Source organism: Trichophyton verrucosum (assembly GCF_000151505.1).
Source record: "Trichophyton verrucosum HKI 0517 chromosome Unknown contig00318_1.f1.exp, whole genome shotgun sequence".
In the NCBI taxonomy this organism is placed as follows: Eukaryota; Fungi; Ascomycota; class Eurotiomycetes; order Onygenales; family Arthrodermataceae; genus Trichophyton; species Trichophyton verrucosum.
Genome location: NW_003315434.1, coordinates 1 through 21,930, shown reverse-complemented (window position 1 = coordinate 21,930; position 21,930 = coordinate 1). Strand labels below are relative to the sequence as shown.

The 21,930-nt window shown below is 52.5% G+C and overlaps 9 protein-coding genes across 9 annotated transcripts; 5 read left to right on the top strand and 4 right to left on the bottom strand.

Moving 5' to 3' along the window:
- Window positions 1-39: 39 nt before the first annotated feature.
- Window positions 40-2,231, top strand: TRV_03950 (uncharacterized protein; the record flags this gene model as incomplete). Its single annotated transcript, XM_003021874.1, has 3 exons — window positions 40-471; window positions 534-762; window positions 832-2,231. The coding sequence occupies 3 exons, from the start codon at window positions 40-42 to the stop codon at window positions 2,229-2,231; spliced, it is 2,061 nt and encodes a 686-aa protein (XP_003021920.1).
- Window positions 2,232-3,084: 853 nt separating this feature from the next.
- On the top strand, window positions 3,085-5,205 carry TRV_03949 (uncharacterized protein; the record flags this gene model as incomplete). Its single annotated transcript, XM_003021873.1, has 7 exons — window positions 3,085-3,241; window positions 3,334-3,359; window positions 3,420-3,519; window positions 3,703-3,726; window positions 3,774-4,267; window positions 4,318-4,857; window positions 4,930-5,205. The coding sequence occupies 7 exons, from the start codon at window positions 3,085-3,087 to the stop codon at window positions 5,203-5,205; spliced, it is 1,617 nt and encodes a 538-aa protein (XP_003021919.1).
- Window positions 5,206-6,000: 795 nt separating this feature from the next.
- Window positions 6,001-7,956, bottom strand: TRV_03948 (uncharacterized protein; the record flags this gene model as incomplete). The annotated part of the gene is made up of 2 exons (XM_003021872.1): window positions 6,001-7,502; window positions 7,635-7,956. The coding sequence occupies 2 exons, from the start codon at window positions 7,954-7,956 to the stop codon at window positions 6,001-6,003; spliced, it is 1,824 nt and encodes a 607-aa protein (XP_003021918.1).
- Window positions 7,957-8,534: 578 nt separating this feature from the next.
- Window positions 8,535-9,932, bottom strand: TRV_03947 (sister chromatid cohesion acetyltransferase Eco1, putative; the record flags this gene model as incomplete). The annotated part of the gene is made up of 1 exon (XM_003021871.1): window positions 8,535-9,932. The coding sequence occupies one exon, from the start codon at window positions 9,930-9,932 to the stop codon at window positions 8,535-8,537; it is 1,398 nt and encodes a 465-aa protein (XP_003021917.1).
- A 275-nt stretch (window positions 9,933-10,207) lies between these two features.
- Window positions 10,208-10,653, top strand: TRV_03946 (uncharacterized protein; the record flags this gene model as incomplete). Its single annotated transcript, XM_003021870.1, has 2 exons — window positions 10,208-10,346; window positions 10,409-10,653. 2 exons carry the CDS (start codon window positions 10,208-10,210, stop codon window positions 10,651-10,653), a joined length of 384 nt encoding a protein of 127 aa, XP_003021916.1.
- A 1,706-nt stretch (window positions 10,654-12,359) lies between these two features.
- TRV_03945 (uncharacterized protein) lies at window positions 12,360-14,471 on the top strand (the record flags this gene model as incomplete). Its single annotated transcript, XM_003021869.1, has 4 exons — window positions 12,360-12,579; window positions 12,643-13,727; window positions 13,847-14,011; window positions 14,040-14,471. The coding sequence occupies 4 exons, from the start codon at window positions 12,360-12,362 to the stop codon at window positions 14,469-14,471; spliced, it is 1,902 nt and encodes a 633-aa protein (XP_003021915.1).
- Window positions 14,472-14,741: 270 nt separating this feature from the next.
- On the top strand, window positions 14,742-15,141 carry TRV_03944 (ubiquitin conjugating enzyme (UbcM), putative; the record flags this gene model as incomplete). The annotated part of the gene is made up of 2 exons (XM_003021868.1): window positions 14,742-14,934; window positions 15,029-15,141. The coding sequence occupies 2 exons, from the start codon at window positions 14,742-14,744 to the stop codon at window positions 15,139-15,141; spliced, it is 306 nt and encodes a 101-aa protein (XP_003021914.1).
- A 1,042-nt stretch (window positions 15,142-16,183) lies between these two features.
- TRV_03943 (glyoxalase family protein) lies at window positions 16,184-18,699 on the bottom strand (the record flags this gene model as incomplete). Its single annotated transcript, XM_003021867.1, has 2 exons — window positions 16,184-18,044; window positions 18,104-18,699. The coding sequence occupies 2 exons, from the start codon at window positions 18,697-18,699 to the stop codon at window positions 16,184-16,186; spliced, it is 2,457 nt and encodes an 818-aa protein (XP_003021913.1).
- Window positions 18,700-20,636: 1,937 nt separating this feature from the next.
- On the bottom strand, window positions 20,637-21,445 carry TRV_03942 (uncharacterized protein; the record flags this gene model as incomplete). Its single annotated transcript, XM_003021866.1, has 2 exons — window positions 20,637-21,113; window positions 21,197-21,445. Coding segments are annotated over 2 exons (726 nt in total), but the record flags the coding sequence as incomplete, so codon positions are not given.
- Between the last annotated feature and the right edge of the window lie 485 nt (window positions 21,446-21,930).

Below are 21,930 nucleotides of genomic sequence, written 5' to 3'. Positions count from 1 at the left end.
AGACACTGCCTCCGCCGAGATTGAGAATCACTATCACTAATGACCAGATACAGTGTCACCGTCATCGACGCTTCGGTGGGCCACATAGTCAATCAGATTCCTGCCGAGAATGTCTACGAGATAGATTTTTCGCCCCTGGGCACATATGTCATCACCTGGCAACGGCCATCCAAGGACGAGAACGGCGATGCAGTCCGGAATCTTAAGGTGTGGAAGGTTGCCACCGACAGTGAAACCCAAGACCAACAAACCCCGATCGGCAGCTTCGTTCAGAAGTCACAGACAGGCTGGAATCTGCAGTATGCCTCGGACGAACAATACTGTGCCCGTGTCGTGACAAACGAGGTGCAGTTCTACGAGAGCGGGAACCTCGGAACCGTCTGGAAGAAATTGAGGGTAGAGGGGGTCGCGGACTTTGCTCTTTCACCGGGCAAGGGCCACGCTGTCGCCACCTTTATTCCGGAGAGAAAGGTAGCCCTCCGCAATCGACGTGGTTCTCAAATGGAAGACATAAGACTAATTCTTTATGATAGGGCCAACCTGCCTCCGTCAGGATATTTGATATGCCCAACTTCAATGCGCCTGTTTCGCAAAAGTCATTCTACAAGGGTGACAAGGTGCAGCTGAAGTGGAACAATACTGGAACCACTCTCATCGTCCTCGCTCAGACCGATGTCGATAAGAGTGGTAAGAGTTACTATGGAGAGACCACTCTGTATCTCCTCAGTGTTAGTGGAACGTTTGATTCTAGGATCGACCTAGGTATGTTGGTTGGCCTTTCATCTAACCTCCCTATTTTTCCCACAGACAGCATGGCTAATTGTTAAATAGACAAGGAGGGTCCAATCCATGATGTTACATGGTCCCCTACCTCCAAAGAATTTGGTGTCGTGTACGGCTATATGCCTGCAAAGACTACCATCTTCAACACCCGTGCTGTAGCCACGCATTCTTTCCAGCTTGGCCCACGAAATACGATCTTATTCTCTCCACACGGCCGCTTTGTCCTTGTTGCTGGCTTTGGTAACCTGGCAGGCCAGATGGACATCTACGACGTGGAGAAGGACTACAAGAAGATCGTCACCATTGAGGCATCGAATGCCAGTGTCTGTGAATGGAGTCCAGATGGAAGACACATTCTCACTGCTACCACCAGCCCACGTCTCCGTGTTGACAACGGTGTCCGCATCTGGCACGTTACTGGAGCTCTGATGTACAACGAGGATATGAATGAGCTGTATTCCGTGTCGTGGCGGCCACAGTCTCCCAACAGCCATCCACTGACATCAAATCCTCTGAACCCAGTGCCAACCCCGCATCCATCTGCTACAGCATATCTAAGCACCAAGAAGGCCCCCACCAAGCCAGCAGGTGCGTATCGTCCTCCAGGTGCCCGAGGACAGAGCACTCCACTGGCCTTCCGCCGTGAGGATGAAGGCGGTGCTGCATTTGTCCGTGAGGACTCGTCCTCGTTTGCGTCGAATGGCGGGTCAGCTCCAAGTCCCTTTGGCAAGCCCCGTCGTCGTGCTGTACCTGGTGCCGAGCCTGTGGAAGAGTTCCTACCACCCGGAGCCGCTCCGGGAGGCGGAGTTGCTCTTCCCCCTGGGGCCGAGGCTAGTGCACCTGGACCCGAGAAGCTGTCCAAGTCTGCTGCAAAGAACAAAAAGAAGCGAGAGGCTAAGAAGGCCAAGGAGGCCAGCGCTGGTGGCCAAGGGGACGGTGGTGAGAATTCCATGGCTGCTGCTACCAACTCAGGTAGACGGGATCGCAGTCGCTCCCGGCACCGACAGCAAGCCAGCGGCGGTGCCAATGGTGCCAACGGCGCGAACCTGGACCCTAACTACCCCCGTGGAGGTCGTGACAGGAGCAGAAGCGCCCACCGCCGCCAGCGCAGCGATGGCCGCAATAGCACGCCAAACCGCAACGGTAATGGCAACCAGCCTCATGACCGCCGTTCACCGGCCGTCAACACCACTGGCCGCCAACAAGCCGCACCACCAGACCTGACTGTCACCTCTCCCGACGGTGGTAACACCGCCAATGCCGTCCCCGATGCAGCGGCCATTGCCCGTGACAAGAAAATGCGCAGTCTCTTGAAGAAGGTCCGCGCCATCGACGAGCTAAAGATGCGTGTTGCCAGCGGTGAGAAGCTGGAGGAGACTCAGATGAAGAAGATTCATACTGAGGATTCTGTTAGAAGCGAGCTGGAGGCTTTGGGCTGGACTGGCTGAGCGAGCGAGAGGTGAAAGTCGAAGTATATAAATCAGCGGAGGATCTAAAAATAAATGAACAAGAAAAAAATAATAATAATACAATCTCAGTATTGGAGTACTATATACTGTCTCTACTCATTACCGCTTCGATGATTCAATAGATGTAGACTGATATCTTATGTGTTAGTGAATAAGTCAAGGCGGTGCGACGTCATTCTCTATCTTCGTATCATAGCATCACAGCAGTAAACACCAACAACAACCAACGAACTACCAACCACTAACCAACAGTTACTGACGAAGGGCTAATAACACTCTTCACTGCCACTGTCCAATCCGTGACTTCTAGCCTTCGCCTCGATAATCCCTGTCTCTGCATCTGTCTCCTGTTGGCTTTTCCTGCGCGTTCATTGGGCAAAAGCATGGCCCGTCACAGGCTTAAGCGCCGTGTCTGAGACGCAGGAACAGAGCACACCCAGCGAAGAAACGGGACCGGCGCAGGGTCAGAAGATGAATATAAGTCTCAAAATAGCTACTTATGGCCGGCTATCCATGTTATCTTCAGCCTGAAGGTGGCATGTTATATCATTTCAGGCCTCATCTATGACCGATTAATCGCCTTGTGAAGGGCAACATCGACTACAAACGGACCATAGAGGACTGCATTCTTGGGCCAGATTGACCACTTGGCTTTGATACCCGTATTTTCCTTACAGATCAGCGTTTCGAAAGCTTCCAGACCTACTTCAGTGGCATGAATCGAGCACCGCATGGCAGTGGCAGGAGCCGCCTGCGCGGCGGCATCGAAATGTCCCATATACCATGGCAATCGCATGAACAGGAACGGTCAAGGATTCCCCCGTTGGCCAGGATGTTGATGTCCGGTGAGATGAGCGGAGATCCACCCAGGAATCTGAACATGAAGGAGAAATTTGATAGATGGTACGCACTATCATCCTGGCCAGATGATGGTGTACCTTTGGCTAACGTTGTTACTACAGGATGGTTAACGATGGGTGGAGAAGACTGTAAGTCTCCTATACACGTACCTACTTATATATTGGTAACGAGTTTAGGTTCGTTACGATATTTGCTTTGGTGCATGTTTTATTGTTTGTAGTGGGCATGCTTAACTATAGCTTGAAGGTAAGTATCTATTGCACTCTCCCGGAAGAAAGGATGGGCTCGGTGATTGACATTGAATAGGACAATCTTAGCAAAGCTAGAGGATTGCTTGGATCTAGTTACGCTGTTGCCAGAGCTGCTGCTTTAGTGTTACATTTTGATGTTGCCGTGATCCTATTTCGTACGTTTATCCTTCAAGAGATTGTCTATTCATGATGCTAATGGAGAACAGCTGTGTCTCGCACACTTATTTCTCTTCTAAGGCAAACACCCTTGAACGGCGTTATACCCTTTGGTACGCTACATTTTATCCATTAGCCTGAATTTGAAAAAATGTAAAATGTGACGACTAATTCTTCTATAGATAAGAGCATAGCATTCCACCAAAGTATGCCTGATCATCCCATATCCATTACCTCTGGCTAACAGACATAGTAACCGCATGGTCCATCGTATTTTTCTCACTACTACACACCATTGCCCACTGGGTCAACTTTGCTCGCATTGCAGCCTCTGAAGGCCTAGGAATCAAAGGCTTCCTCCAGTTAAACGTCACCACGGGCCCTGGATGGACTGGATATGTTATGCTAGCAGCCCTGGTGGCAATTGCACTAACGTCCTTGGAAGGTCCACGAAGAGCAAACCATGAACGATTCTGGAATACCCACCATCTCTTCATTATCTTTTTCCTGTTCTGGTCCTTCCATGGAGCATTTTGCATGATCAAACCTGACCTGCCTCCTTTTTGCGATGGAACGGGCGTATTCTATCTCTACTGGATATTTGGAGGCTCTGTGTATCTTCTGGAGCGGCTTATGCGAGAAGTTCGAGGTAAACATAGGACGATTATCACCAAAGTGATTCAGCATCCAAGCAATGTCTTTGAGATCCAGCTTCAAAAGGAGAAAACAAAGATGAGACCTGGCCAGGTATGTAGCCCACTTCTATTGTAGTTATTGCTATGCTTACCATCGCTTAGTATATCTTCATCAACTGCCCAGTAGTATCAATATGGCAATACCATCCCTTCACCCTTACTAGTGCTCCAGAGGAGGATTATATATCCGTGCACATCCGCTGCGTTGGCAACTTCACAAAGGACCTGGCAAAGGCAGTTGGCTGTGACTTTGACGAGAAAGAACAGCCCTCCTACGAGCGACGTACCAGGCGTGAGTCGACAGTGATAGGCGTCGATGCCAACACAAGTGAGCAAGATGTCGACCCAAGACTGAGTCGTATACTTCCACGCATTTTCATCGATGGGCCATTCGGCAGTGCATCTGAAGACGTGTTTAAATTCGAAGTAGCGGTATTAGTCGGTGCTGGAATCGGCGTTACCCCGTTCGCCTCCATTTTAAAAAGTATATGGTATCGCATGAGCCAGCGACAGAACAAAACACGGTTGAAGAAGGTGTACTTCTTCTGGGTCTGTCGAGATTTTGGCTCGTTTGAGTGGTTCAGCTCGTTGCTGCTTGCCATAGAGGCCCAGGACAGGTATAGTAACATTGAGATCCACACGGTACGTTTCACATTAGTTACAATGAATCCTCATCATGCAGGTGGGCTAGTTTAATTCCTAACCTTCTTCCAGTATCTCACGGCCAAAATCCAATCTGATGATGCAACGAATATCATGATCAATGACGCCGACGCTGACCGAGACGCCATCACTGGTCTCCGTGCCCCCACCAATTTCGGCCGGCCCAACTGGGACATGGTTTTCCGGTCAATCCGGAAGATTCATGCCCCAGCTGAGGCGGGAGTATTTTTCTGTGGACCAAAGGCGTTGGGCAGCGTACTGCATGTGAAATGCAACATGTACTCTGAACCAGGTTTCAACTTTGTGTGGGGGGAGGAGAATTTTTAATCTTGCATATCGTAGCCTGGTTTATGGAATTGAGCAGATCTCGTGAATAATCGTTTTATCGGGCGTACCCCTTTTGACGTAAATTGTGAGAGCTCGACTTTGAGCGAAATCTGATATGTATCCGCCGCACTTGGATAACTTTACACAAAAAGAGCCCAAAAACACTACTATTACGTCATCCCGCATTTCTCCACTAAACAAAGTTCACCAGCGGCAGGCGAACCTTCTTTTCGTTTTCGTCTTTTCTTTGTCTTTTTGAGATGCAAACAATGAGGAATCGTAGGGCGTCTTTGTAACTAGTAGATCGCGTTTAGCTGCTTAAGTGGTTGTCAATATAGAGGCTACTTTCTTTGAATGAACTTGTATTATTCTTGGCAGGTGTAGTGGACATTCTCTCTAGCAGTGGGTCATAAGTATGGGCTTTAGTTACTTCAAAGCACAGCTTATATGCTTGAAGGAGTATGTCTCTGACGAGCTTGAGAGGAATTATAGTTGAGCAGTGGTACTATAACTTGGTCTATGATTGTCATCCTCAGAGGCAGACATTGATGAAGGTCAACAATAGCTTCAAAGCTTAGGGTAATCAATCATAAACATATTATTATTGTTCGTGAGAACTGGGACTATAGTAGTTGGCCACCGCCAAAGCTAAAACTGGAGAAGGAAAATATCATCGCGTCATCGCTAATGCTGAGAGAACAAAGCATGCTGCGTGTTGTATAATCAGGGCGTGGAAAGGGAGTACTCGATCAGGCCACCTAGGGAGATGTATATATGAACCGCTCACAGCACAATTCACTTCTTTTGACTACGGTCTCGGTCACCATCTCCATACTGACCGCGAAACTCGTCCAGGTCGTGCTGGAGCTGGGAGAGATTGGCTAGTATATCATTTGCGTTTGATGGAGGTGAAATGTCGGGTTCAGGCGGGTTGCTGCCTCGAGTTGTTTTGCGATGGGGCGGAGGAGGCGGTGGTATAGGATGGTCTTCTGTCTCCGCTGATATTGAAGATGGTCTTCTGGTGGAAGTGGAGGTGGAAGAAGGGTGGTTTGTTTCTGTTGAATGAGACGAGTGAGTTGAACCGGCTGTTCGGCGCGGTGGGGGAGGTTGTGGTCTTGCTGTTGATGTTGGTGGATGGGTGTGGGTGTGGGTATGGGTATATGTATGGCTTGGAGCCTGAAGGTGTGGGTTATGCGGTGGAGAGGTTTCTGATTCTGCCTTTTGGTGTTGTAGAGGGGTAACAACTGATGAGGTATCGTGTATAGACGACGCGATTGATCCGTGATCTGTGGTGCTGCCTGTTCCGGTCCTCCTAGATGGTGGTGGTGGAGGAGTCTTGGGATGTGTAGCACTGTTCAAGGAAGCAGATCTATTCAAAGGCTTGATAGAACCGGGTGGTAGGGCTAGTCTTGAGGTATTTGTACCGCTCCGTTTCATCTGGCTGTGCCGACGTGTTATGGGAGGCGTTGGAGGTCTTTTATGCTGTGCATGAGCAGGCGGAACTGGCTCTGATTGTGCTGCCTGACGTCGGGCAGGGGGTGAAGGGGGTTGAGCTCCATGTATGGAAGATGCGGGTGACTTGGTATGGCTTGTTGCCTGGGGAGAAACGGGAGCAGTAGCTTCCGTAGACTTTTCAGTAGACTCTGAGCTGCGAGAAGAGGAGGATATGGCTTTCCCCCTCCGGGACTTTGGGGGAGGTGGCTTCTGCGGCTTCTTGTCACCGGCAGACATCTCTTGTGTGGTAGAGGCGGCAGTGGCGGCAGCAGACAAATCTCTGCTGTCCTTGGTGTCCCCAGCCGTATCCCCCGTGAGTAGCAGCCTCTTAAACGCATCAACGTCCATCGTTGTTCTCTTCTTCGTAGCTCCGGCTCCAGCATGCTCCTGCACCTGTCCTTTGCTCCGCAGATCCCCCTGGTACGACACCCTTCGTAGAGACGGCACATCAGCAACGGGACCTAACCCGAGCCCCAGGCCATCTTGTCCCCGCGCATTCAGGCGTTTTATCTCGTCATCTTCGCCATCATCGTCATCGTCGTCCTCGTCGGAGCTCCCGGAGCTACCGATAGCAGCATTGAACGGGTCCTCGGCTGGCTGAACACCCGGTGTCGAAGGGCGATGGCCCGACATCTGTCGCCCCACTGACCCTGCAGACGTATATCCAGAGACATCAGAGCCAAAATATCCTTCTTCGGCGTCATTGGCATCGTTGTTGTCGGGAGAAGGTATCTGTTTTGCGGGGGGAGAAGCAATGCGAACGGTCTTTGAATTCGAAACCGTACGAGAAGCGGGGAGTTCACCTGCCATGCAGCACGTTAGATAAAAGTCTCCTTCAGCAGTTACAATGTACAGCTGTATCACCGTATATTATATATCTTCATGGGGGTAAAGCGGGTATATAAGGCGTGGTATATGGAGTAGATTAGACGTACTGTTCTCAAACAGCGGCCTGGACAAGCCGTGGTGGTGCTGCTGTGTTTGGGCCTGTTTCTTCTGCCTGGCAACGTCTACCTCGAGGCCGGCAAGCCATTCCTCAGCTGGCCCAGGCCGTCTGCCCGCATCGTCCTGCCCTGTCTGCCGCCTGTCCTGGCCGCGAGGTCTGTTGCCTGGCTGTGCCGTGGAGAGGGATGCGGAGTCACTTGCGGCCGTTTGCGAAGAAGGCGAAGAAGACGACGCCGCATCTGGCGCAGCAACGGCTCCGGGAGCAGCAGTAGAGGCGGTTTTCTTATGGCGGAAAGGATTTAGTCCAGACATCGTACATGAGGGCGCTGGCGGGTGCGGGCGTGGGCATGAGTGCGATGCGCGGCGTGTTGGAAGCTGAAGAGTTGGTTTAGTTACAGTAGCTGCCTTGGTTGGTTTGCGCGGGCGAAGAACGACGGAGTATTATTTAGTTAGTTAGATACACCCAGCGTCTACCACGACGGCGACTGCAATACGACCATGGCTATAACTATGATATATTAAGAGGAAAGGATAATGATATTAGGTAGAGACGGATAAGTGACGTATTTTCCATCCTAAAGCGCATGCAGATCTCAGTAGCTAGATAAAACCGAAGAAGCCCTATGGCAATGTGAAACTCCATCCGTCCGTCCAGAGCAAAGCCGTTGTCCGTCCAAACCGCCAGTTCCATAATAAATAACTGATGAATATGACAATATAAGAAACGAAAGATACAGATGTAGAAGAAGAAAAAGAAGTGATCCCCCGCCGAGCTGACCCTCCTAGGGTTGAGCCTAATAGTACAATTTCACCACCACCAAAGCCCCTTATTTGCAAGAAAGACGTTAAACAGCTTCCAGTGTAGTAGAATTTGAAGAAAGACGTGTGTTTTAACAGCTTCCGGTGTAAATTCTCCAGTCTTTGTCTCCGTAAAAGGTCCTCATCAAGGCACAGCCGCACTCCGTCGGCTGGCTGAAGGCCACCTGTGTGCGGGCCATCTCCATGCCGTAGAAGTAGTTGCTGACCACGCAGTCGAGCAGGTCGAGCGCTATGCCCTTGCGGCGGGACATCCGGCACGTCCAGATGCGGGATATGCCCACGAGAACGGGGTATGTTTCCTTGGTGAGGGAGAGAGAGCAGCTGAGGCTTGAAGGGCGCTTTGGGATCAGCTTGGACGGCTTGGAGGTGATGCCGTGGGCTTCCCAGATGCGTTCGGCCAGGGCGAGGCCAACGCATCTGCTGCCCTTCATGTGCAGGAAGAACTTGAACCGGTCGACTTCCTCTCCGCCCTGTTTGGCCTCGACCTTGCTCCAGAGGACGCTGTCATCGATGTCTACGGCGCCCAGGTCGAGGTTTGCTATCTCCAGCACGCGTTTGGCATGGTTTTTCGTTCCAGCCGAGCTCTTCCGGTCCACGATGACGACGTATCCTTCCTCGAAGCGGGAGGCCTCGTAAACCCACCGCGAGGCATTTGCACGGACAAACGACTTGCCAAACTCGACGCCGCCGCCATACGCTGAGTTGTGGTCATGGTATCTGCGGTGTATGGAGCGGTCTAGTTCTGACGAGGGGATATAGTGCATGCCACATGTATCGCACTCTATGCGTACCGTGTTGGACGCTACACCAAGGTCTAGTGTTGTCTGTTTCAGGGCCGGCCGGGGCGCTGTTGTCGTTGCTGTCGTCGTTGCTGTCGTTGCTGTTGTAGTTGCTGTTGTCGTTGTTGCTGTTGTTGCTGTCGATGTTGTTGTTGTTGTTGTTGTTGATGCTGTGGTTGGTGATGTTGATGTAGTTGGTGTTGGCTCCGATGCAGCCTGAGTCTGCTTCTTCTTAGCCGGGGGATCCATCGACCGCATGCTGGCACTGCCCCCGTTGACCTCGAGCTCCGTCAGCGGCGTATCGTTCGCAGACCGCTTGCGTTTCAGGAAACTAAAGGTTGGCTTGCGGGTGCTGGCGGGGGGCGGCGTCAGGGCGAGCTTGAGCTTCACCTGCTCGGCCTCGTGCTCTCGCGGCGGCGGCGAGCTGGGCGGCGTCGACAGGTCGTCGTCCAGCTCCGGGATGTCCTCTGAGTAGACCGTGGCGGCCGTAGAAGTGTGCCGCGACGGGCTGGACAGGACCGCAGCGGAGGACTCGCGAATCGCGCAGACGAGGTTGTTCTCGCTGCCCATGTCGCCCGCCAGGGGCGCCTGGAGATGGCGGTCCCCGTCATTCTCACCAGTACTGCTGTTGATGTTGATGACGATGCTGCTGCTGCCACTGTTGCTGGCGGTGTTTTCGTCTGCTGGCATGCTGGTTATCCGGCGTCTCTTCAGCGCTGGATCAGGACGCGACTCCGGACACAGCACGCGCCGGAGCGGCCGCGCATAGGTTTTCATGAGTAGACCTCTGCAGGCAGTCAGTATCTATCCACAGTAATAATCATAATAATAATGATAACAACAGCATAATAATGGCATTCACCGACCTCTTGAACGAGTTGGTCACGGTGTAGGGCGTGTCCCGCGCGGAAACCATGAGGCCTGCGACGTTTGTTTCTTAGCAGCGAGTGGCGGCGGCGGCGAGCATGTACGAAGAGCTGTCTGTAGATGCAACTCCCGGTCCCTCTCGTGTACGGCGGATGGATGAACTGGTCTCGACAGCGAAAGATGAAGATGTCGCAGTTGATGGTGATGGTCCTTTTTTTCTGTCTTTCTTCCTCCGTTGTTGGTTGTTTTTGTGTTGTTTTCTTTTTTCGCTCTTAATAAAACTGCCTGATATTAAGTAGTTAACGCAGGCTGGTCCTTGGCCGTTGACCCGCGACGAGACGAGGCAGAAGGACGGCGAGAGAAAGCAAAGGCCGAGATGGAGATGGAGATGAGTATTTTTGTCTGCCTGGAGAGATTTTATGCTGACTGGGGGTTTTTCTTTCTTCAGGTCGGAAAGGGGCTGCTCGTCGCTGCAAGGGTGCCTGTAGTCGACGGAGCTTTCAGCCAGGCAGACAGCCAGATAGACAGACAGACAGAGAGATAGACAGAGAGATAGACAGCCATACAGAGGGCAATTCTACAGCCAGGGCAGGTAGACAGACGGCAGACGGCAGACGGCGCTTGATATATATTGAAGAAAAGGCCTCAGTCGTACCGGTCGAAGGTCAGCATCACCGTCGACCTTCTTCTCTTTTGCTGCAGCAGATGTGGCGCCCTATTCGTGTGCAGGGCCGCATATTAACGTCCAACCCCGAGCCAGCCAATAGAGACGGACACGAAGGCTTCTACAGGGACTTGCAAGGGGGGAGAGATGCCACAGGAGGCTATAGGCACATATAGGCTATGGGCAGCACCGCTAGCACGCCGACTATCGACAGAGATCTCTGCCCTGCTCGCGCTGCCCGACCTGCATCATGCGACGTTTAACCTTGACAAATAAGAAAAGGACGCAGCCCCAGAGAGAGCCAGAGAGAACAGAGATTGCAGTCGACGCAGAGCGAGACGATATTACAAACACGTAAATACGCGGGCCAGCGGATCTTCACTGGCTGCCTGCCTGCCTGCGTGTAGCCCTGGTTACGGTTACGGTTACGGTTACGGCCCTACTTACAGAGCTGCAGTTCTCCTGGTGCTGTGCCACCGTTGAGTAACTCCATTCTTTGATGAAGAGCCAGACCCAGGAAGAGAGAGAAAGAGACAGAGAGAGGATGCGAGAAACAAGAAGAATACAGTCATACTTGTTTCGATGTTTCTACGTCTGCGTGATTAGCAATTCACGCGGCCAGCTCGGGATGCGGATAACTAGTTTATTATTCTAGATGCTTCAGCGCTTTCCATGCCATTGGCCCGTCTGGAAGTGCCCCAGAGGAAGAGCAGCTAAAGCCCCCGACATATGTCCGTCTGGCCGGCCGTCGTCCTGCTGGCCGGATCGAAGTGCCAGTTATGGTCTTCTACAGCCCTATCTATACGCTAACTATATACATACACTGCCCGGCTGGGTGGGTAAAGTTCGGCATATCATTATTATCAGGAAGCCAGCTGGCTGGTGTTTTGAATGTTTTGATATTATTATTGCCAGCTTTCATGAACCGGCCTGGACTATACTCCGTACGGCGCATAACTAGCTTAAGAGGACGACGATGTGAGACATGCAAGATGATCACCGCTCAGGATGAACAAACACTACCGAGAAGGGATATGGAGTCCTGGACATACCGTCATTCTCGTCTATCCGGCCTCTTCTGCCAATCACGCTCTGATATACTTATCTTCTCATCTTAGGAATCCTGCATCTCTAGTTATCAGTCATTATCTAGTCCTCGAAGGGTCTTCTGATCAGCAGATACAGAGTATGCAGGATATAATTACAGTATAAAGAATAACATATCTTGATCATGGATGACTAGCTGAGATGACTCCTTATACAAAGTAGTCATAAGGCTGATATTCCGCAGATATGATGATATTGAACAGTAAGAAGATAGAATCTCGCCTCGACCACATAGCATCAACAGCTATCAACAACTACCAAGTCATTAATATATACATATATATTGATATCACCGTCTATAATGATATCGAGTCTCGTAGTTGATAACGACAACAGCCGAGGTTTGCTGCGAAAACCCCGAAACATCACGAAAACTCCGCAACAACCGCGACTTTTTTGAGCCGAAACCCGGGATCTCTTCTCTGCTGCCATCTGGATGTCATTCAACTGATCTATTAATTCTTAATTGACACTGCAAGATGAACGCTGCGCTGAGAAGAGGCACACTGAGGGCTGCGCTGGGAGCCGCGAGACGGCCAGCAGACACCGCAGGCCCACGACGCAGCGCACACTCAGCAGCAGCGAGCTTCAAGTGGACAGACCCGCTGGACGCAGAGAGTCTCTACACGGCAGACGAGCTGGCTATCCAGGACACGGCCCGGCGGTACTGCCAGGAGCAGCTGGCCCCGAGAGTCCTAGGTGCGTCGTTCCCTTCTACTGGTAGTTAACAGCTATGTGTGTGTTATACTAACTGAAATATAGAGGCATATCGGAATGAGGCCTACGACCCGGAGATCCTGCGCGAGATGGGCTCGCTGGGCCTGCTGGGCGCTACGATCCAGGGCTACGGCTGCGCAGGCGTGTCGACGGTGGCCTCGGGCCTGATCACCAAGGAAGTCGAGCGAGTCGACTCGGGCTTCCGCAGCGGCATGTCCGTCCAGTCCAGCCTGATCATGACGGGCATCCACGAGTTTGGATCCGAGGAGCTGAAGCAGAGACTGCTCCCGCAGCTGGCCCAGGGTAAACTGCTAGGCTGCTTCGGCCTGACCGAGCCCAACCACGGCTCCGACCCAGGCAGCATGGAGACCGTCGCCAGACCTCATCCTACCAAAAAGGGATTCTTCTCTCTCTCTGGAACCAAGACCTGGATCACCAACTCGCCCATCTCAGACGCCTTTTTGGTCTGGGCCAAACTCGACGGCAAGATACGCGGGTTTGTGGTCGAGCGAGACCAGTGTCCCGAGGGAACGCTCAGGACGCCTGCTATCAAGAACAAGACTGCCCTGCGAGCTTCGATCACAGGCATGATCCAGATGGACAACTGTCCTGTCCCCGAAACTAACATGTTTCCCGAAGTAACGGGCCTGGTGGGACCGTTTACCTGTCTGAACAGCGCCAGGCTGGGCATCGCGTTTGGTACGATGGGGGCGCTGGAGGATTGTATTAGCCGGGCACGAGAGTATGCGCTGGAGAGGAAGCAGTTCAAGGGCAACCCGCTGGCCAAGTACCAGCTGGTGCAGAAGAAGCTGGCGGACGCTGCTACGGATGCGGCGTATGGAACGCTGGCGGCGGTGCAGGTGGCCCGGCTGAAGGACGAGGGCAAGGCTGTGCCGGAGATGATATCCATGATCAAGCGGCAGAACTGTGACCGGGCCCTGGCTGGCTCGCGGACGCTACAGGAGATCTTTGGCGGCAATGCTGCGAGTGACGAGTATCATATTGGCAGACATGTAGCCAACCTGTTCGTTACCCAGACCTACGAAGGCCAGAGTGATATCCACAGTGAGTTCTTCACTATTCTTCTACTTATATTTACTATCATACATGCTAACTTACTGACTATCCAGGTCTGATCCTTGGACGAGCCATCACCGGCGTCCAGGCTTTTGTATAGTACTCTGTACCCCTATATAGTCCATATCATATCCATATCCATATCCATATACATACATATACATATACATAGACAGCACTCTACCACATCCACTTCACCATCTACCATCTACATCCACCATCTACAATCTTCTACCAACCATCTACTGTCTTCATCTACTCCATCTCTCTTCTCTTCTTCTACTATCTTCTTCTATCATCTTCTCTTCTCTACTCTACCCCTATCCCTATCCATCTTGTTATCTTATCTATTAGTCATCTCTTAGTCAGCCTTCACCTTTTCTTCGCTTTTTCTCGCTTTTTCTTCTCTTTCTTTTTCTTCACCAGCAAAAAAACATCAACAGCGACGACGAACCGACCTTCACGATAGTCCAGGCTTCTCCCGCAGGTATATAAAGACCTCCCCTTGCTGTCTGCCTCGCTGCCAGGCTGCTTCTCCCTCTCCCTCTCTCGTCGTTCCTCCTCTGCTGGCTGCAAGAAGAGGGAAAACACGCTTGTCTCGGAACCAGCTAACACCCAACCCCGCCATAGCCACCGAAGAGAGAAAAAACTCACCACCGCCGGAACGCACACGACCACGACCACCCCAGGTCTCGCTCGCTCCTCTCCCTCAGACACTTCACCTTCAGACAGCCGTCATGGCCCTCAAGCGCATCAACAAGGAACTCACAGACTTGGGACGGTCAGTCTCTCCTTAACCCCCCATCCGCTTGCTTGCTTCCCCAGCCCCGTGGAGTCCGGCGTCTAGCAGGAGACCACCCGGTTCCCAGACATATATACACAGATATACACGGCATACAGCGTGATATGGACTGCCTCTGACTGTTCTGATATAGTGATCCCCCCTCTTCCTGCTCTGCTGGTCCCATAGGAGACGATCTGGTACGCACCCCCGCTCTGTTCTGCAGCTACGGACAATATAACTCCGAGATGCTAACATATGGCAGTTCCACTGGCAAGCTACGATCATGGGCCCCGAGGGCAGTCCCTACGCTGGCGGTGTCTTCTTCCTCGCCATACATTTCCCCACAGACTACCCTTTCAAGCCACCAAAGGTCAACTTCACCACGCCTGTGTACCACCCAAATATCAACTCAAACGGCAGCATCTGCCTCGACATCCTGAGAGACCAGTGGAGTCCTGCTCTCACCATATCAAAGGGTTAGCCTAGTGTTTTTGTTTTTCTCCTCTTCTTTGCTTTTGCTTGGATGCTAACTTCCGCTAGTCCTTCTCTCGATCTGCTCGATGCTCACAGACCCCAACCCAGACGACCCGCTCGTTCCAGAGATAGCTCACCTGTACAAGAAGAAGGACGGAGAATATGAGAGAATCGCCGCCGAGTGGACACGCAAACATGCTATTGGTTGATACCCTTGTCTCCCTATGATGCTATGACTAGGGGGCTGTTCTTTTCTTTTCACTCTACTCAAACAAACCAACGGGCCCAACTGCTTACCTGGCTACCCTGAGTGCCAAAAACCTACCTACCAACCAACCCTGCCCTCCACGCGCAACCATCCACTTTGAGCCATACACACACACCTTTTTCTCTCTTCCCTTTCTTTAGTTGTAACTCGTGCGAGAAAATAAGGCGTTGATCGTTTACATGGATTGAAGCATGGTTTAACCGAGGAGTTCGCCCTATTCTACTTTTACTGCCTACTTCTGCTTACTACTAGCTGAGACGTTGCGGTGCAGTGGTGTGACAGACAGTGACGGGAACGGACGGGAGGCGATTATTCGTTTTATTCAACCATGGTCGAAGCATGCAATAACTTTTGTCTGCTACGAAATCAAACTGCAAAAAAACTATCCCTCTACTTCTTCTCTCTTCCATCTGTCTTACCTATGTCTCCAACCACACCCTTCTTGCTCTTTGCTCGGAATACCAGCCTTATGGGCGTCAGCTCTTCCCTTCTCTTGTTCCCCCCATCCCCCCTTACCTATCCCCCCCATCCCCCCTTTTTTTCATCGGTGCAATCATGCTACGTTAGTTATGCTATGTTACGTCTGCCCATGCCAACCAAGAAATATTAACGCTTGCTACGTCTTATGTCTTCTTCTCGGGTTATTAAATGCCGTAGTTCTCATTAATCTTTCGTATTCATTTCGCTGGCCATGCTGAAAGTACTCGATCATAGTACACCATTAGTAGACAATCTAATCACAAACATATATGAAAACAACAGAAACTCCTTCAAGCAAATATGTATGGGATGAATAACTATGTAAAATGAAAAAGAGAAACAGAAAAGAAATAACTCCCCATCGCCTCCCGTCCCGGCCCACCACGGCGATTCTTCAATCATTAATCACCACGTAAATGCATGGAGAACATGGACATGGACATCAACTCCTACTCCGACACCTTTGAATATGCATTGCAACGGAGGGGTAGAAAGGCATTCAACTACCTCCTGCTCCTACTGCTCTTCTTCGATACACAGCTGCCGACCTGGCTGACGCTATCACTCGGCAGCACCGGATCGTCAAACTTGCTGCGTCCACTGCTCGAATGGCCCGACTGGCTTGCCCGACTGCTCGACTTGGACCGCTTATGCTTAGACTTCTTGGAGGAAGTCGAGGCGGTCTCGAACATGGGCCGCGGAGTGACGTGTGAGCCTGCGTCGATGTCCTCCAGGTACAACGCACTACCACCCGCTACACTAGGCGGGAGCGGGATCTGGTGGGCGTGCGAGGAGGAGCGGTGACTAGACGAAGCTGATGAGCGGCGGTCCCGCTCACGCTCACGCTCACGCTCACGATCGTACTCGTGATGCGAGTGCTTGCTGTGACTGCTGCTAGTGTGCGAGTGTTTGGAGCGGATGGACAGCTTGGAGACGGTCGTGGTCGAGCCGGCGGGCAAGGGGATGTTGCGGGCCGAGTGGACGGACGAGTGCACGCTGGGCTCGAAGTCGTAGCCGTAGTCTTCCTCGATGGTGCGCATCCCGCGGTCTCGATCGTTCTTACTGCTATGCTTCGAGTGGCTGGAGTAGCTTGACTTGGCCTTGGTGGATTTGGCCTTGATGGTCGAGCCCGAGGCCTGGCTGGAGGCTACGCTCTTTGCATAGTGCTGCTGACCGTGGCGGCGCTGCGAGCCACAGCTGCCGGAGCTACAGGCGCTGCCGGCATCGCCGCGGTCTCGGTCAGGATGGTCGTGGAAGCTGCTGACGAAGCTCGGGCTGGGCTGGTAGTGAGGGTATGTGCGAGAGTAGGAGGATCTGCTGTCGTCCGCAGCACCGCCGGGCACGCCTTCGATAGCTCGGATCTCTAGATCCCCTGAGGCGCCGCTGTACATGCTTCCGTCTGATGGGCGGCGTTCAGAGCCAGAGGTCGATCCAGGGGTGCCCGGCAAGAAACCACCGGCAGCAGCAGCACTGCCGGTGAAGCTCTTGGCCTGCTCGAGGATGCGGCTGGTTTGTTCTAGGCCCTCGAAGACGGTGCTGGCCCAGGGGTTCTTCGAGGCGGCGCTGCGAGCGTACCCGTCTTCGAGCTGGCCCTGTTGCTGGCCGGCTTCAATGCCACGGTAGCCAGTATTACTCCCGCCCGAGACCGAGGGGCTGGATTGCGGCGGCGCAGCTTCGATGTAGCGGGTGGTGGTGACTGGAGTGATGGTTTCCTGCTGGCTCTGCGAGTCTCCCTTGACCATGGCGTATGCAAGAGCAGCTCCAGCAGCGGCGCCGAGGAGGGTCCCCACCACCGCCTTTGCCCCGGACAAGTTGTCACCGCTCTTTTCCTTAGTGACGATGTAGTGGACATTCGTCGTGGTCGTCGTGCTGGTGGTTTCCTGTCTGGATAGCTGCGGGCGTGGGGCCTGTGGCTGCTGGGGCGCGGGAGCCATGACGGACTTTGAAGACATCCTCTTTGCAGTCGAGGCAGAGCTGACTTCTGACTTTGCAGGAGCAGCAACTGTCATGGCTCTGGATTTGGCAACGCTGACTTCGGACTTTGCGGGGGCAACGGTCATGGCCCTGGACTTGGTGGAATGCTTCGAGACCACGGAGCCATTGTCGACGACGGTGAGGGCCTTGTCGTTGACGACGCTGCCCTTACGGCTGGGGGCAACGCTGGGGGCGTCGTTGCGGTGGACGGCCTCGATGCTGTTGCCGTCAAAGTCGATCACGGCCGCGCTGAAGTAGTTCCGCTCGGCGTCTCGCACGCAAGGCTCGCCGTGGATCTTGCCGCCGGCCTTGAGAGCGGCAATGAAGAATGCACTGACTGCGTCTCGGGATGGAGCCGGAAAGGCAATATGTGCAGCTCCAGCAGGGACTCTACTAGCAGTTAGTATTTATATATACAATTGGTTGGTATGGGTTGAAATAAGTCATACCCAGGTCTCTCCTCTGCAATCCAGAAATCAGCAGGCTTGCCAGGCTCGGTGCCGAATCCGACGCTGTTCTCATGGCGGCCCATGAAGCAGTATCCCAATGGCTGGAGACATGATAGGAAGAAGGAGGTGGAGGTAGGCAGATTCGAGACAGTGAGAGTAAGGTGGGAGACGGGCATTTTAGATTTATGAGCTAGTGTCGAGGATAGGGAGTGTAGAGTGAGTTTCTCGGAGTAGGGAGTGTTGATATATATGTAAGTAACTATGACCGAGCAAACGAATGCCTGGTGGGACAACGAGGGTCTTGAACGAGGGATAGAAGTAATATAAGCAAGACAAGACAACAAACAGAAAAGGGGAGAAAACTGTTCTGTTTGCAGCCGTATATACACCCGTATATACGCAGGATATATAGAGTAGAGCAAGAAAGCAGGAGACAAAGAGACAAGGAGGGAGAGCAATATAATACTTTCGACCAAGGGCGGAAGTATTAAATATATCAACCAATTCTTCTCCGAATGCAAGGGAAGAAAAAGGAAGCAAGAAAAAAAAAAAAGAGGCCAGCAAGCAAGCGGACGGAAGCCCACCAATCCACTCATTCATGCAGAGAGTGATATATCGAAATAAGTTGAGTTGACTTGAGCATCGCAAAAAAAAAAGAAGCGCAATGCAGTGCCTGTCTGCGTCTGGGTCCACGCATCGATTGTCATCCAGGGGCCGGGAAAGGCGTGAGGCATCGCATAAGCGTGAGTACCCAGCCGTAACTCTCAAGTAACTAAAGGAAGGCTCTGGCCAGCTAATTCCTCCGTTCGCATTAATTTAGCATTGACGAGGCATCCCATCCCATCCCATCGCGAGGGCAAGGGGAGTGTTCCGTGGACCAATCGAGCGGTGTCTGGCGGATACACGTATGTAACTATGTGCCTAGCAGTGAAGTATGCTTTGCCATCCCCGGCCGGGGAGGGGCCTTGAGTTGGACTCTGCCCACTGCCCATCAGACGCTCATGCATGGAGCAAAGCAGGAGAAGACGAGCCAGAAGCAGAATCGAAGGAGGATGAAGGGGAGGGCGGATCTCCGTCGGGTCGGCTGGCTCTAGTAACTAGTTCTGGCGGAAGCTGGTTGCAGCCAGCCAACCAGCCAGCCAGCCAGCGAGTACAAGCGTACTAGTAGTTAGCAGGATGAATGCCCGACGGTATGTCTTTGGCCCAGTCGACAACGCCGTGAGTCGTCTATCTTGTCTTGTCCTGTCCGTTGTTTGGGGGTACGCTGGTTGATGCGCAGTGTATGGCTGGCGATGTCCGTGGCGAGCAAGACAGCGGTAAGAAGCCGGAGACGACGCCCCAGTAACTAGTTACCTGGTTATCCGTAGAGTATCCGTAGTGTAGACCAAGAGTTCAGAGTTTCAGATGCAAGCGTCAAGAGAGAGTAAGAGATGGGTAAGGCGGTCCATCCTCTATTGGCTGGCGGGCGGTCTTGAGGTGCAGCAAAGATGAGGCGGTGGCCTTGCTCGACCTGCATCCACGCCTGACGAAGCCGGGGTCAGGGTCGGGATAGGCAGAGGGACAAGTAGTCGGAGGGAGCGTTTCTTTTTTGCCAGCTCCATTGACTGACTCACTGGCTCGCTAACTCAGTAAACCCGCGGATGGAGCTGTTTGTTGATTGTCATTATTTATTATCTGGAAGAAGCGGTAACTTGGGTGGATTGCGGGTGGTGGAGTAGAAGGTGAGGATCCGTGGGAAAAGGAGGCTGGTCCAGTCGGATGCCGGTTAGTTTTTATATTAATGACAGCGTTACTTTAGCCGAGCAGCGGTGAGATGTATTACAGTGAGGAAGTCGAAATAGTCGGAAGTAGTTGAAGTTGAAGAAGTTGAAGTTGTAGTTGGAGTAGTTGTAGTATATCAGTGTGGAGTGCTGAGGGCAGCCCTATAGACAGACAGACAGATATAGATAGGTAGACAAAAAGTAGAGACCACTCCAACGCCGTGATGCTGTTTTCCCATTTTTCCAAATCCAATTTTTTGCGTTTTGTGAGTTGTGTTTGTGAGTTGTGTTTGTATGTTGTTGACCCAGGGCTGTTGAACCGCCCGTGTTCGTGTTTTGGTTGCAAAAACAGAACGAGACCCAGCAACATCATCATATCATATCATATTCAAAAAGCGAGGAAGAATAGAGAAAGAGAAAGAGAAAGAGAGAGAAAGAAAGAAAAGTCCAGTGGTAGACAACTCCCACCGCCAGATGCTCCCAGGCCAGATAGAGTACATGAATCATATCAAATGGAAATATTTGCAGCCGTTGATGTTGGTATCATTGGCTCGAGCCTCGCCAGTTTGGTGGACAATCTGGCCTGGGGAACACTGGCGAGTGGAGAATTGCGTGTTGGCATCTTGTCTTTTGTCGATGGGTTGGGTGGTATACGAGTATCCTCGGATGTTGAAGAGATAGATGCTGGTCGACCTACGTTAGCATTCAAACAACAAACCGTAACTGGTACACTGTTAGTATATCCCTCTGATATAAGAGTATGACGAGCATACTTAGACAATGTTCCATGCGTCCTCTGCGGCGTGGCAGAACTTGCTGCAGGCGACGCTGGCGCTGAGACTGAAGTTGCTGATGGAGATGGTGTCGTCCTTGAAGGCGTCTGCAAAGTCATCTCGCCCCTTGGCCATGGCTCCGACAAACACGCAGATGCTCTCCTTGGGCCCCAGGGTCTTGACGTAGTCGTTCACCCGCACGATGGGGGCGTCGAAGCTCAGCGTGACCTTCCTGCAGTTGGGCGGCAGGTGGTCTGTGATGGGGTTCTTGATGACCTTGAGCAGCTTCTCTTCGGAGTTGGTGGAGCGGATGGAGAGCCGGTGCAGCAGCTGGACCATGAGGCCCGCGAACCGCTTGAAGGTGCGAGGGATGCGGACGGTGGGGGAGACCTCGATGAGCACCCCCTTGGCCGTGTGGATGTATATCTGCAGCTTCCCGGCCTTGTTGACGGGCGAGTCGAGCAGGGTGAGCAGGCACTACAAACCATTACTACCAGTCTGTACGTAGATAAAAAGAAAAAAGAGATAAGTGTATATCGCCTGAGACGATGAGGGCAAACCTGGTGGGTGATGTCCGGCCGGGCCTCGCTGATGTCGCGGTTCATCTTGCGCATGATGCCGATGTGCTCGTCGGAGTTGAGCAGCGAGTACTTCTCCTCGCGGCCGTTCGCAGCACGTCCGGGTCCTCCGCTGCCGCCGCCGCCGTGCGAGGAGCGGTAGGTCTCGAGGCTGGCGTTGGAGAGGACGACGATGAGGCGCTTGCTGTCCTTGTCCTGGGCGGAGACGGGGACGTGCTGCTCCGCGACGAGCTGGGGCAGTTCGGGCGGCGGGCAGGACTGGGTTCCTAAGACCGGCGGCTTTAGCTGGGCCATCTTGTTGAAGCGATGGCTGGAGTGTTGACAGGCAGATGTTGGTGATGAGAGAAGTTGGTGATGAGAAGAGATGTTGGTGATAGATGAGGTTGGTGAAGTTGGTGATGTGTCAGTTCAGTTGGTGGTGGGAAAATCTCTGCCCAACGGCGACTCAGAGCAGCACAGCGCCGACCAGCGAAGAAGCCGACGGACGGCCAAAAAGGACGAGCAGGCAGAGACAAAGGAGATGCGACGGAGGAGTCAGGCTGGCTTACTCGGTCTCTTGCGCTTTGCCATCTCGGCGCTGTTGGCGGCCTTGGACATCTCGCCCATGATGCTGTCTGTCTGCGGTCTGTCTGTGGGAGTGGGGGGTTCGGCGGGGAGGAGAGCAGTCAATTGAGACGAAAGCAGTAGAGAAGAAGAAGAAGAAGAAGAAGAAGAAG